This window comes from Apis florea, unplaced genomic scaffold, assembly GCF_048593485.1.
Source record: "Apis florea isolate Af1SG1 unplaced genomic scaffold, ASM4859348v1 contig_2293_pilon, whole genome shotgun sequence".
Classification (NCBI taxonomy): Eukaryota; Metazoa; Arthropoda; class Insecta; order Hymenoptera; family Apidae; genus Apis; species Apis florea.
In genome coordinates, this window is record NW_028256554.1 from 3,622,960 (window position 1) to 3,638,055 (window position 15,096).

Sequence of the window (15,096 nt, forward strand, 5' to 3'; positions counted from 1 at the left end):
ATCGGGGTTGAAGCCATCCGTCGGAATGGCCGCGAATTACGAGCCAATTCCAATTGGTACGAGCTCGATATATATATATATGTGTGTGTATCTATCGTTGCGGCCCGCCTTCCACGATTTATCACCCGCGATCTTCCTTTCCATGCATTCGCTCTCGACGTCCCCTTCCCTCCCTCGCGATTAACAATTTCGATTCCGCGCACAATCACCGCGAGAAGGAAGAATCTGAATGCAAATGTCTCGAAAAACTCGGTCGTTGGTTGGTTGCGCGATCGATGTTGCGCAAACTTATACGATTTGCATACAAGTACGTGGATAATTGAACGATGTGGTTGGATTCTGTTTTGCATCGGGAAATCAATTGTCGGGCGGATTCGTTGCACGTGTGTTGATAAAGTGAATGGTGTAAGATTGGAATGGTAGTTTGAAAGATTGAGGAAAGTTTTTGCAATGGGGAGCGTAATTTTTGAGGCAACAAAGTTTCAATTTCTGGGATAGTTTAATTCGAGCGAGAATTTAAAATGTTCCAACTCTCCTCTATTTTCGAAATAAACTGCGATATTGAAAAGTTTCCCCGGGAAATCAAATCGTGAAGAAAGAATTCCATTTTCCCCGTTTTTTAACAAGCGTATTCTTCGCTTACTTTTACCTTGCTCGCGTAACATCAACTGTTTCGATCAAAGTCCGTAGACTCATTGGAAAAAGAATATTTAACGAGATATTATTTTTATTCGTCTAAATAACCTTTCCTCTTCTATTTTTTCAAATTTAAAGTACACCAAATTTCCTATTAAACACACTTCAAACGCAAGATTACTTTTCTTACATCAGAGAGAACAACTAAACAGAAACGATATAGAGAAAGCGACATCGAACACGTTTTTCATATTCAGATCGCAATATCCTTTGACCAACGACGTGTGGTTGCACGTGGTTGCCGTTGGTGACAAGACGTGACGGTTGGAACGGTTCCCATAACCCTTCGAAATCGTGCATGTGTATGAAAATATCTATGCCGCCTGGCCTGTACTTATCTCGGATCGACAATTCTGCTGTTCCTTCGAAATAGCGGAAACACGGATCGAATCCTTTCGATGGCTTTGCGATCTGATGAAATCGATAATTGGAAACGATCAATTACGGATAAAATTTATGATAAATATTGGGACAATATTTCGACGTTCTATTTGGCAAGAGGAAAAAGATCGATCGTCGATATTTATGAAAATATTCAAACAGTATTATTATGCTTTAAAGTTATGCTTGGAAAACACTGAGAATCAAAAAATCGTTTTATTTTCTTTTCGTGTAGGGAAGAATTTGATCGTCGCTTTTTATCTTTGTTCATCGAACGTACGTCAAAATCAAATTCATCGATAGTTCTCTACTTTTATCAACCTGATGATGATGAATTCGGCTTTCCAACAGCGAGAAAATTTTATTTGGAGGAGAAACAATATTACGTTGTAAAGAAGAGATGCGGTGCACGTTCGAGGGCAAAAATGATCGCGTGATTTCGACAAGGTTTGGAGGGTGTGTAACCGAGAGGGGTGGGCGCGTCGTAAAAGGTGATGCTGGCTTCGTTGGCGGCAGAAATTCGCTTTTCGAGGACAAGCAGCTTAACCAGCCTCTCCGACCGATATAATTCATCCACCTTCGCTGCCTTCCCCATGAAACACGCCTCGACACACTTCACGCGCTAACTGAAAATTCCTGGGTGGATTCCTCCTCGCAACCCTTATTTATGGAATCGCACAGCTGCGTTGGTCCTTACTTTTATATAGTTGTCAATCGTGGAAAAGATATCCATCCTCCCTTAGAAATTTTTTTATGTAATAATTGTTACATTTATACATAAGAAAATTCAATTTTCGAAAGAGAAAAAATTCATTCGTTCGCGTTGAATTCGTTATTTACACTATTTTTTCCCTTCTCTCCATAAAAATGTTTACGATATTATCCGATGATACAAGATTTTCTCAACCCTTATGGAGAGCACGTGGAGAGAGAGAGAGAAAGAAAGGGAGAAAGAGAGAGCCTCTCGATTCTTATTTTCTCCGCCAGACTGGGATTCCAGGCTGGGTCCGTGAATGTTGATACATCGCCAAGGATTTTGCATTTCGAATCCGGGATAAGAGGGTGGAAAAAAGTTTGCTCCCCGCAAACCTGGCTCGAACCTCGGCAAGAAAAACCGTGCGTTAGAATCAAGTGGATACGTGAAATTTTTAATGGAATTGTAATTCTATTTTTTTCTTTTTTCTTTTAAGTAGAATTTCTTTTTTTTTTCTTTTTTTTTTTTTTTTTGAGTTAAATACTTTTCGAAGATAGATCTAAAGGAAAATCGTATCGTGAATCAAAGGAAAAGAGTAAAATTGTTTCGTCAGTTTTAAAATAAACTGAAAACGACGAGGCAGTTAAATTCGAGTTTGGTACCCTTCCCCTCTTGTGTTCCCTCGACAAATTCAATCCGAGGGAAATTAACAGTCGGAGTAGATGGCAAATTTGTCTTACAGAGAGTACGGAAAGTAATTACTCCGAGAATTTTCGTAATGTTGATCAATCACGGTTTTAATCAGTGTGCCAACCAGTTATACACTGTACGTATATGTAACTGATAACAAGAGAGATGCATAACTGGCGCACAATCACCATTTTCCCGATACTATTTCATTTATGATCCAGTTAATTCCACTACAGAGAGCATTCTCCTCTCATTATTACTGCGAATAATATAGTAATCCGAATGTAATTCCAGATAGATAGGGGAATGATTCGAATAATTTGGCCGGCTAACTAAGTGGGGAGCTAATTTATCTCATACTCCGTCCAATTTGAAACACTTTATTTGGAAATGTTTAATTTGCGATAAGAGTATAATATATATAAATATAGATATCGAATAATTATTTTCTTGCCTTTAATTATTACAATTTATGGGTCGTGCAATAAATTATACCGTAAATCATATCGTAATCGTTTAAACTTGAAATTTATGAAGCGGATATAGCGAACTGAATACGATTCAAATATGTGCTTATTAATATTAGATTTACTTTACATTCTTTTCCCGCTACGCGTTATGCAAATGTTTGTAATGTAGGAACAATTGCATATTGCTATTTAGTTATTCGTTTTATTTGCATATTTCACATTGTTGGTTGTTAAAAGTAATTAAATTTGATTTTGCATTTAACAATCGAATAAATGTTAATTATTAGCGTGCCGGTGTATTTATAGTGGACGTATAACGATCGAAAAATGAAAATTGAATAAATAGCTGTGGTTATTATATCATTCAAATATTTATCGAATGTGCGAACAATCAGCGTTTATATATTTGATATTCCACCAATGTTTAAATATACTTGCAACTTTGTTTTATCTAAACTTCAGATTGTAAAATCATTTTCACAATCATGATCACAACACGAGTTCACAAATTGAAAATCAAACAGCATAATTTATTATATCTAGATTTCGAGAGATTCTACGCTTATATAACAATCCCTGATGAAACTCTTTACAAGATGAAGATATAATATTTTCGTAATTCACAGAATGATTTATGAATTGCGATATATTGATCGAATTCCCCCAAACTATCCCAATAAAAAATATTTCAAATATTTCACCGAATGTAATAGGATCTAATGGTATTACGATTCGTAGAATCACCGACACATATTTTATTATATCCAAGCTCCAGATTCATAAACATTCCAAATTTCCATCGATCGAACTTCTCGAGCTACTTATAACAATTCTTATTGAAAATCTCATTGATGCAAATGCAACCACGTTTAACATATTTCACTAATTTCACAATTCACCGAATATAATAGAATGTATTACGTAGAATCACCGACACATATCTTATTATATCCAAGATTCTAAACATTCCAAATTTCCATCGATCGAACCTCTCGAGTTAACAATCCCTATTGCATTAGAATCATTATTGATACAAATATCACGTTTAGACTTTGTATTCCAGGGATTAATCGATCTCTTCAAATATATATATATATATAACATAACGACAAACTCTCGACGAAGATGAAAATCTGTATTTCATAATTCAGAGCGGACACGTGACAAAGGGTGTGTAACCGAGGGACAAGGTGAGCCGGCATCACCCGACGAACAAATCGAATCCGGTGCAAATTAGCGCGCGAGCTCAAATTCGTCTTGTTGTCACGAGAAATAATTGCCGGCAGGATTCCTATGGAGCTGGATCGGGGAGGGGAGGGATGAAGGCGAGCCCTCCCTCGGGGTTATAATGCCGGGATGAAGCGCCCGAGGTTATTAGTTTAGGAAGCTGCAAAGTACCCTGAAACAAAGTCCTCTCTGTCCCTCCGCAAGGTAATCAATATACAACCAGAGCGACCCTGCCTCCGTTTCACCTCGTTGATTCAACCCGTTGCTGCTTGGACCCCTTGGTCGAATTAGTCGGTTGCAAAGCATCGCAGGCCGGCGTCAGAGAGCGATAGGTGATAAACCGTCTTTCGCTTCGACGGCCAGACTTTCGTTTACAACGGCCGGATTAATTATCGCGGAATTTCAATTACCGGCGGCTGTTGCTGTCGCCGTGTGTAACGGAAATGCTAATTCGAGGTAAAAAAAAAAGTGCAACGAGGATCGGGCAGACGAACGAATCTGTTAATCGTGGACAACGTTCGCGTAGAATCGGATTTTGGCACGCGCCGAGGGTGTTTTATTTTGCGAATCGAACGTTGAAACGTAAGAGCAAAGTGATTCGAATCCGTATATATTTTTAAAGAAAAGCGAACGTATTATCGTTATTGGGTTTAGAAAGTAAATATATGAATTAATAATTGTAACGAGAAATATGTATAATTGTTTCGTTGGTTCGACTGATCGATGGACGAAAACACGAACATAAAACAGAATGGATGATTTTTTGGTTAAACAAATCGTGGTAATAACACCCTCGATCACCGGCAAGAAAATTTGCCAGCGTTCCAAGGCAATAACTCGTCCCCCTTTACGGACATCGATATCCGTTTTAGTTTCGCAGGGCCAGTTAGAATTATCGTGGTGGTGGTGGTGGATCCCCCTCGGTGTTATTCCTCGCAAACGTCCTCGAACCATTACCGTCCGCTCTCGCCAAACAAGCGATGTCCGTAGGTAATAAACCGTCTCCTTCCAGCTCATCGCACCCGGCGAAATTATGAAACGCCTATTTGGTCGATCCTTCCCCCTCCCCTCGAAAACATCGACTCCCCTCGAGTTGGAGCCTCTACAGCTTCTTTACGAGTTGGTTAATTTATCTTTGATATCGGTCGTCCACCATCCCCTTCGATGTCGATGCTCGAGGTGATCGTCGACCGTGGAGGAACACGTTTCAAACTTGTGGATGAGAGGGGAAAAAAAGAAAAGAAAAGAAAAGAAAAGGAAAGAGGAGACGTTTTAATTTTCGTCCCGTGTTCCCTCGCACGACCTTCGATAGGGAATTCTATTTAAGGATTTCTCGTGGAAGAGATTGGAGTTCGTAATACTCCGTGGCCTCGCGATCGTTTTATTGCCTCTCTCGGTGGGCAGTAACCGATCCTCCTTTCCCGTCAAGGAAAACGCGTTATTAATCGCGCCAAAGAGATAAAGGAACAACGTGGACCGAATACGCGAGTAATTAAATACGGCGAAGATAATAAAATTCGAGGATCCTCATCGAGGAGGAGCATCGTGTATCCGATACTTTTTCCTGCGGTGGATTGGAAATTTCGTGTTTAATCGAAGTTTCTTCGAACGAAGAAACGGAATTTAAAACGCCAATACTCGCTTAAATTGAGAATATCCGAAAACTCGTATTTCTTCCTATTTCTGTCGGACTCGTAGGCTCGCATCGCCCGTCGTGGGATAGAAAATGTAACTCGTAACTCGCGCGGAACGTGTTAAAATTCGATTAGAGCCACTCGGGAGAACATGGTATCTGTGGCGGTTGCAAATCAAATCGTACATTGATATTATTATCCCCATTAATATCAATATTGTGACAAATTTGATCTGCGAAAGTGGAAAATTTATCGTTTCGATCGTGTTAAACTGGTTCTCCGCGAGAAGAAAATGGCGATAAATATTACTCGGTGACAAGAATCCGTGGCGATCAATTTATAATCGTTCTATCATCGTTCGAATATATCTAATTTATCTCCTCCTTCTTTTTCCAAGCCTTTTCTCTCCAATGCTTCTCTTTTTTAACAATCTTTTTATCTTGTTACAGTCCAAGCAGCACAGCGCTGGGTTCGCTGGATCAGCTGAAGGAGTACCTGACAACAGTGGGAACCTGCAAATGCGGTCTCGAGTGTCCGCTAAGACCCGAACAGGTCTTCAACTTCGACCCCAAGGTATGTTCACTGCCATTTTTATTCAAGGATCGGTCACGACCGTCTCGTGTATTCCGTGTCTGTTAAATTGCCGCAATTATTGTGCCACGGGAATATATACGTGGCGGCTGTTACTCATCTTGAACATCCGCGTATTCTTCCAACACTTTATTTTTCGCGAAGGATCCATCGTTCCATTGTCGAATTGTGTAAAACAAAAGGGGGAATGCTACAAAAAATTTCGTAGCATTCGTGAAAATTTTTCGATATAACGCGATTAGCCACGCTCAAGAATAAATAATCGCCAAGAAAATTCCAATCCTCCTAAATCCTTCCGTTATCTTCCCCTGCAATCTCAGACCCGAGCTACACATCCGTTCGCGGGAAAACGGGATATATATATATCTCTCTCTCTTGGCAGAATCGATATCCATCGCGCCTCAGACATCCTCCTCCGGGAGAAGGCGATCGCGATTTAAAGCGTTCCCGTTGAGGGCGCGCAATTTGAATAAATCAGGCGCGGATAGTTGGCGACAAGGAGTCCGGAATGGGGGAAAGGAGGAGGTCGTAAAAAGGTTGGCGCGCACGTCGATCCTCGGGTAAATCGTGTAACGAAACGACCCGGCCGATGTACCCCGTCGTAATCTGGCCCCGGAGATCTCTCTTCCGACTCTCTTCCCCGTCCGCAATGAGTCAATACTCTCGTTTGCCGCGCGATGCCCACCACGACGATGATGGAGGAATCTTGCGCGATCCTCGCCTCGAATTCATCTCGCGTTTCCCTCGAATGGTGACGCGTCGGTGGCCGATAGCGAAAAACTGCCCGCGAGATGCTTAATTGCGAGCGGTGGTCGAACGATGTTTGCCCGTTTATCGGGTGTCCATCGGCTGAACCTCGTCATTAGGCGAGGCTGAGCATTTATGTCGGACGCGTGGAATACGTGCCAACGATGCCAGAGACGGCGGAGGGAGGGATCGATGGAGTTCCTTCGCTTTTCATAGTTCGCACGTGTAGGGCTCGTGGCTAGAATTTTGAATGACAAGGTATTTGGAATTTAAATACTCTCGGTTATTTTTACGCGCCGTTTTATCGTTGCATCGTTGACTGGACGGATAAGCGCGTTTCCCATTATTTCTCGCGAATCATCCCCGTGAATGATACCGTTTGACAGCGTTGTTTCGTTCGTTTAAGTAGATCCATCGATTCGATCCTCTCGAGAAATGTTCCTTTACCCTTATCAAATAATTCACGCGAAAAAACGTGTTTACCAATTAATTATCGCGGCGAGCCGAGTCAATAGCAAAAGAAGCAAGAATAAAGGATGAGTTTACGCGTCAACGAACGATTACTCGATGAGCCGAAGAACAACGAGGAAGGCGACGTTAATTCGGAGAGGGCGCGTTATGGGGCAGCCTAGGAAATATGAAAAATTCACGAAACCGAGCGGCGTTTGGAGAGGAAAGAGGGAGGCGAGCTTGCTCATCGTCAGTTTTGCTTAATTATTCCGGTAGCATGCGACGCGAGGAAAACGTATAATTATCCGTACACCTGGTCTCGGTAACCGCTCGTTCAACCGGCGCTTACCGGCCATCATCCCGTGGCCAGTGTGTCCTACGGTGCGTTAATGCGTTCCTTAATTAAACTTTATCATAGGGCATCTCGCCGGGAGGATTCATCGGGAGAAGCATCGATCCGGGCTCGTGACCTGTCGACAACGTTCACGATCGACGCGCTAATAATTAATAATCATTTGCATATCTGTGACACGGTGGCGCGGTTACAATATAATCCCCGGGCCCTCGGTTTATCACTTTATCGACCAATTATCGTGGCCTCCTCCGGTCATTGTCTCCCCTTCCCTCGGTGACGATTCAACCCGATCCCTGAATTATCGATCACCTGGATTAATGGTTCTCGATTAACGGCCTGATTGTTACGCGTGTTCCCGCCAATAAAGATGTGCTCCCTCGAAATTTCTACCGCGCTCTCCTATGCGTTGTATACAGCTATATTGTTTCGCTCTCCAACCTTTCGTCGAGTGGATTTTCTATGAGTGTAAATACGAAATGTTGATTAACTGTGATGGGATATTTGTAAGAATGCGGGTCTGATTAATTTGTCGATTCTATTAATCGATGTGATATATAGAAATTTTTAATTAGGATTTGTAACGATAATTTAATTTATAAATCCAGTATTAGATGATTATCCTAACGCGATAAGTGTGACAAGTAATTTTTACAATTTCGAATATTCAAATAACTAGCCCTTCCTAATAGCGTGCGTGCGATGCCAGAATTGCGAACAAAGCGTTTGAGACAGGCGGTCTCTTAGCCAAGGACTTTCATATTTTCAAGAAAGTAAAATTTCCGCTGGAAATAGACAACGAGATGAACTGTCACACGTTTTCACTCTCAATGTCCAAGTAAGAATGTTAAAAAGAAAAGAGACACCATCTGAATGAAAATTTACCACTACTAAATTCCAAACTGTTTTACAATATCTGAAACTGATAAGTTGCTGCATTCCTCCAAATAATAAATATATATATATATACGTATCTACTTGAGAAACCGATCTAGAATATAAATTTATCTCGTCACGGTGTCGATCAACCGGATCTTTTGGCAGCTACGAGCATCGTTATCCAAGCTAATCGTGGGTAGTCGTCATAAATTAGACGCGACGACGTTACAATTTCTATTACGTATGCGGCAACGGCCGATTCGTCTCGTGAGACGAATTCTCGCCGCGTAGGAACGGAGAGCTGGCAACGGGCCGGCCAGATTGTATCGGTCTCCGATCTGCAATGCAAACACCGCTTATCTAGCCCTGGTGGACAATGAGACAGCCGGTCTGGACTTTGGGAGACAGAAGGAACGAGGAAGAAAGGGAAAGGGAGGAAAAAATTGGCAGACGTTCGAAGAGGTCTCTCCTTTTCCCCGTTTTTTTTTTTTCCCTCGAATCGTCTTACGAGCTTTTCGAGGATTACGATACGAAAATTACCATAATCGAGGCGATCTCGTTCTGCCAAAATGGCATTATTTACGGTTAGAGAGAAGGATACGTGGCTAATTGAATTGTTGGCCAATGCGATGTTTTGCGCGAGACGGTGCAGGATTTATTTATTTTTTTCTATTTATGATCTCGTATTTCAGCATTCTTGACGCGTGTATTCGTTGGCGCTGTTGCAGAGAAAAATATGGAAAATCTTATTAGTCGTTTAACATCGTTCAATAACGATGTTTAATCGAGTTTTTTCTCTCTTTTCTTCCCCGTTTCAGATTATATTTAAATTTGAGCGTGTTACTGAGAATTATCCAACGCGAAATTCCCAGCGAGGAATGAAATCCATTTGTATATTGAATATTCTATTAGGCGAGTACAAGTTGAACTGTTACGTTGTAATTAAGGTTAAACGAGGTTAAACATTGAGAATAATGTACAGATAACGAAGCTATAAGCCCGTATAATGTTTCTTAACACGTCTTATTGCAAAATTGGACGAAATCTTGGCGGAGGAAGGGAAAATACGCAAAGGCAAAGTAATTTTTAACTTCAACACGAAACAACACCAATAACAACGATATCGTTCCATTGGTTTCCGCGACCAAAAGTAATAAATTACAACACAACCCCCTCATAAACCGTCCATTCCAACCCATTCTTAATCTAACAAACCACCATAAATCCCGGGAAAGAAATTCAATGGAATTCTCTACCCCTCCTTTCCCTCGTTACATTATTACATCCTCGTCCAATTAATCGCGACCAGTCCACCAGTTTCGAGTTCCGAACCAATTAAGCCGAACCGCGCGCGATCGATGAGGATTTAAAAGAAGAGAAAAGAGAAACGCTCTTTCCAAATAAATAAAATAATGAAAAAGGGGGAGAAAATCGATCGTATCGCGCGCTTAGAACTCCTCCTGTTCGCGGATACCCAATTACAATGGGCAGACACCGTAACTATCCACCAATCTGGCCACCATATGTAGGAGACAGCCTCGAGAAAACGCTTTGATCCGGCCCGGTTTCTTTATCGGCGTCCCTGTCCAATCCTTCCTCCCGCGATGCTCCTTTTGTACCCACCGACGTTTCCGCCTATTGTTGCGTGTATACACGGAATCATCGAGCCACGGAACGACTCCTTCCTCCTCCTCCTCCTCCTCCTCCGGTTTCAGCCGGATTCAGGCGGCAGGGGGATCTCCATTCGAGCGGAGAAGAGAAATTTGCGCGGAGGTATTTGGCCAGCTTTTCTACGCGGTGGAATGGATAGGATTTTTTGAGAGATATTATTATCGATACATCGATAGGATTTGGTGGGGATGATCCGTAATCGTGCGTGCACGCACGAGGAAGGGAGGAAAGGATATGGAGGTTGAATTAAAACGGAATTGGTGATCAAGCGTTGAATGAAATCGTTTGAGGAGATCGATCGAGTGAATAGACTATTGTTTCCTGATTTGGACGCGTGTGCGAGTCCGTGTGAGAAGATAAGATGGAGAGTGTTGAGAGTTAACCGTTTGAAATAGCGATGAATGAAAAGAAAAAAAAAAAGAGAAAGGGAAAAAAAGTAGGATTTGTCGTTAATTCGAGCGAATATTAAGTGTAACGAGCGTATAAGCGTAAGAAAGTATCGCTAAAATCGCGACAAAAAGCAGGTTTCGTAAACCGTTACTCTCCGCAACGACTACAAATTACCTCTTGCCACTCCATGCTAATATCGCAGTTACATCGCGTTAAACATCCGCGTCAAGTCGGTTTATCTTTCTAACCTCCGTAACGTAGTTCAGAACCTATACCATTACCCTCCAAACACCTCGTAACACCGCAAACCATAAACTATCCCCGTTCTCGATATCCTAACATCGACGTTCTGCTGTATTAAAAATTGCGAAATCACTTCGACGGTTGTTACGATGATTGCCACGGAAAGTTACCATTTTTCCTTCCATTTGATTCCATTTGATTCCACCGTGGAAAATCTTTGATACTATCTTTCGTAAACAACCAATGGAATAAAACTTTCAAAGCAATTACGAAAAGTAACTTTCGAGAGCAATTCTTGCAATTTATTTTCGAGAAAAATTTGAATTTAAAAGAAAAAAAAAAGCTTCCAAGAATTTCTTCCGAATTTCGAAACTTTACGATTCGAATTCTTCGTTCGCGTACAGATTCGAAGGAATTTGAACCGTTTCAGATGACACATCGCTAACGATTACCGTTCTCCCTTTTATCCCTTCCTCTCTCCCTGTTCCACACTTTGTTCGTAGCAAAGTCGAAAACGTAAACGTGGCGAGCAATTCTAATCTGGCAGGCTGGTATGTTCGACAACACACGAACGTGTGCACGTCGTTGCCGCGAATTCAAACACACGGAGGATAGCTCGCCTCTCTCTCTCTCTTACTCCAAAGGAGTTAGTTTATGGAGTTGTTGCTATTCATTATCACCGCCACGAGCCCGAATGGCTTGGCTCTCTGTCTCGGCGGATGTATTAGCGAGTGCTTAAGCGAACGCACGAGTTGCACCATGACGTTAACAAAGGGTAACCGAGTACCCTTTTATTACATCGAGCTCGTCTTGTTTAAGCTCGTGCGTAAGTAATTTGCTTTAATGAATTTGCATCCTCTACGCGGTGCCGGGCGCACGCGTCTTCTTCATTTTCCCTTTTCATTCTTCTCTCCCCCTTCTCGCCGCGGCTCATTTCGAATTAGCGTGTTCATGAACGATCGGTTGTCCGAACGGCGAGTCGTCGAATCGAGTCGAGGAACAAACACAACTCGGCCCGACTCGAGGGCCTCGCTCTCGAACATCGCGCCATCTATTTCTTCTCGCGAATTCGAAACGAATTATTATTATTATTATAAAATTTTCTACAAGATGCGAGAGTATTACAACTCACGAGGTTAGCGAGTGTTCCGATTAATTAGAGGGAAGTAGCGCGACGGGGGTGAAAGTAGACAGGATTTCAAAGCTGCCGATTGCGTCCTCCTCAACGATCCCCGATTAATCGTGAAACAGAGGGAGGGTGAAACGGTTGTCACGGCGACAAAACGGTCACGAAATTACATTCCCCTTTGCCACGCTTGAACAAAGAGGCAAGTTTTGGCCGCGAGAAAAAGGTAAGCCGGCACAGCGTCGAATTACTCGCCCCCTTCCTCCCTCCCTCCCTCTCCCTCTCGCATGGCCGGGCAGCACCCACCGCCGCTGCAAATTCCATTGAATTCGAGTCACGACTTCCGGGTACGCAGCGCTTCAAAGGTGCACGCCCTTTTAAAGCGAGTCGATTTTTAATTTCCAATCGGGCACCGGCCGCATCCGTCGCCGATTAATTCCCCTGAAAAAGTAGGAGAAGGAGGACGGAGGGAGAGGGGGAGGGAGAGGCAGAGAGATAGAGGGGCGGGGGGGGGGGAGAGGGAAAGATAGGTATGACTTTCGCGGATAAGAAGACGACGAAAGTCGCGTCACAAAAGGCCCCCCTCCCCTCCCCCCAGACGTCTGAAAGAGCGGTCTTTGTAATCGACTGGAGCCATCGGCAGGGAAACGAACTTCGTGCTTGTACAAAGAAAGTAATCTTGTACGGTGTCTCGGTGGAAAAGGATCCGGACCGCACAAAGTTTTCACCGGGAAAAAAAAAAAAAAAAAAAAAAGGAGAAAAGGGCCGGGGACAGGCCCGAGGGGGTGGAATTCGCCACGGTTCCCTTTTGTAATTGGCAAACGGTCCCGGATGAAGAGCGGCCGCGAATAAGTCGTTCCACTTTGATAGTTCGCGGCCAACTTTACGAGCGATGGAAATAGAGGGTGGAAAGAAAGAAAGAATCCTAGAACGAATCGGGCTCGACGTTTCGACTTTCTTCAAAGATATTTTCCAAACTCTTCCCTCGGTAAATTAATTTCTTCGAAAATTCCGGACTCTGAAATATTCCTCGCGCGTGACGCGATTTTATATTATTCGCGCTCGTGTCGGTGTTTAGAGCGGATCGAAAATTTGGTGGAAAATTTTGGGTAAAAAGTTGGATCTCGCTACGATTCGAATCGAGGGATTTTCTTGGGGAGAATATTCCCATCGTTGTCGTGTTTGTCGTGAATTGAGAATTGTAAAGAGACAGGAGTATAAATATGTGATGGTAGATCAACCAAGATACTTCGATTCGTTGTTTTTGCCAAGATCTTGTAAATTTTATTTAAAGGAAAAATTTTTTTAAAAATTTATGTACAACCGTTACGGTATTTTCGAATTTTCATCGTATGAAAGGGTCTTTCGCGTTGCATGAAAGCCGCGTTAAAATCTCCTTACCGGGATGAATGGCGCTTCAATTAAGAACCTTATATGAAATTTAAATTTCTATTAAGATGAATAATTTTCGTTTAAAACCGTTTTTAAAATAATTCGTACAATTAGCGAGAGATGCATATCGTGAGCAACGTAATAGCTCTCTCGTAAATCATTTTTTTCTTTTCTTTCTTTTTTAACGATATATCGAAATTTTATTCTATAATTCAACGTTTAGAATTCAAATTTCGCGCGAAATTTTTTTTTCTTTTCTCTCTCTCTCTCTCTCTCTCTAATTTTTATATCCAATAAGTAAGATAAATTTATATTTCATCTTCGTGTAAATCTTGCGACAGATTTTTTTTTTAGGACAATACCACTCTTTTAGTAATGTAAATTTTCCACTCGAACATTTGTATGCATGAAAGAGTGCATTCTGTGTTGCGTTCAAATAGCAGGGAAAGTGCAGCGAGCAGGAAAATTTTGCTCGCACACGTACGCGTAATTATTCTCTCAGGGCGGAAACCGTGGCTCAATGTTTTTCTTACCTATCTCGCAATTAACAAACTGTATAAATAGTTCGAAGAAATAACAATTAAAACTTTCCACGAACCCCTCGTCTCCCGCCAATCCTTGAAAAACTTTCAGCTTCGTTAGGCGGGAGACGTCTCGCGCGCTTCATTCCTCTCGACGGAGGATGATTAATTGCAGATATTCCGCTCGAACAAATTATAATATCAAATTTCGCTTAAACTATCTTCCACTGTTTACGATCAAACAACCCTGCAGGAAAACAGGGATAACTCCCGTTCTTCATCCTTCTTTCCTCTCTCCCCCCATAAATATTAAATTACCAAAAGGAGTAAACAGAGGAAGGGGGGGAGGGGGAGGAGGAGGAGGAAAAAAACGATTCGAACGAGGCAAACGACGTCGAGTATTTCGACGTTTGACAGTAAAGGAATTAAGGTCGCAACATTTTCATGCTGTGAAATATCGTCGGCGAAACTCTCGTACTCTACGTGTACTGTGCTTGACGTGTAAAACGTGCTCTGGTTCCAGATTACGCATACGTATATGTGTGTACACACGCCCACCCACACACACGATGCACGGATATCGCGCACTCCCGATAATTCCGAGGATAATTCGATTTTCTTCGAATTGCCGAGCTTGCTCCGTTCAAATTGAATTTCTATTAATAAAAACGAATATCGGTCGCTTGTGTGCACAACCATCCTCGATATCCCTCCCCTTCCTCGCCAATCCTTGACTTTTTCCCTCCTCCTTTCGATATTATACCCCTTATACTATCGGCTCGCAATTTTTCCATCCAACCGTAGTACTTTTCCCCCCTTCTTGCTTGTTTCCAATCCTCTCGATATCCCGACCCGATGTATTTTTCACAATTTTTCTTCCCCTCTCATACATATTTCCCCCCTAATTTTTTCCCTAACTACACTTTCACGTCCTTATCTTCC

General features: G+C 42.2%; 1 protein-coding gene across 5 annotated transcripts in view; it reads left to right on the forward strand.

The window, feature by feature from the left end:
- Positions 1 to 15,096, forward strand: part of LOC100871385 (uncharacterized) — a 295,923-nt gene that overhangs the window by 194,767 nt on the left and 86,060 nt on the right. For all 5 annotated transcript variants that reach the window (XM_086903631.1, XM_086903632.1, XM_086903633.1 and 2 more), the window contains one exon: positions 6,242 to 6,365. In XM_086903631.1, the coding sequence (XP_086759757.1) occupies positions 6,242 to 6,365 (124 nt within the window). The remainder of the gene's footprint in view (positions 1 to 6,241; positions 6,366 to 15,096) is intronic.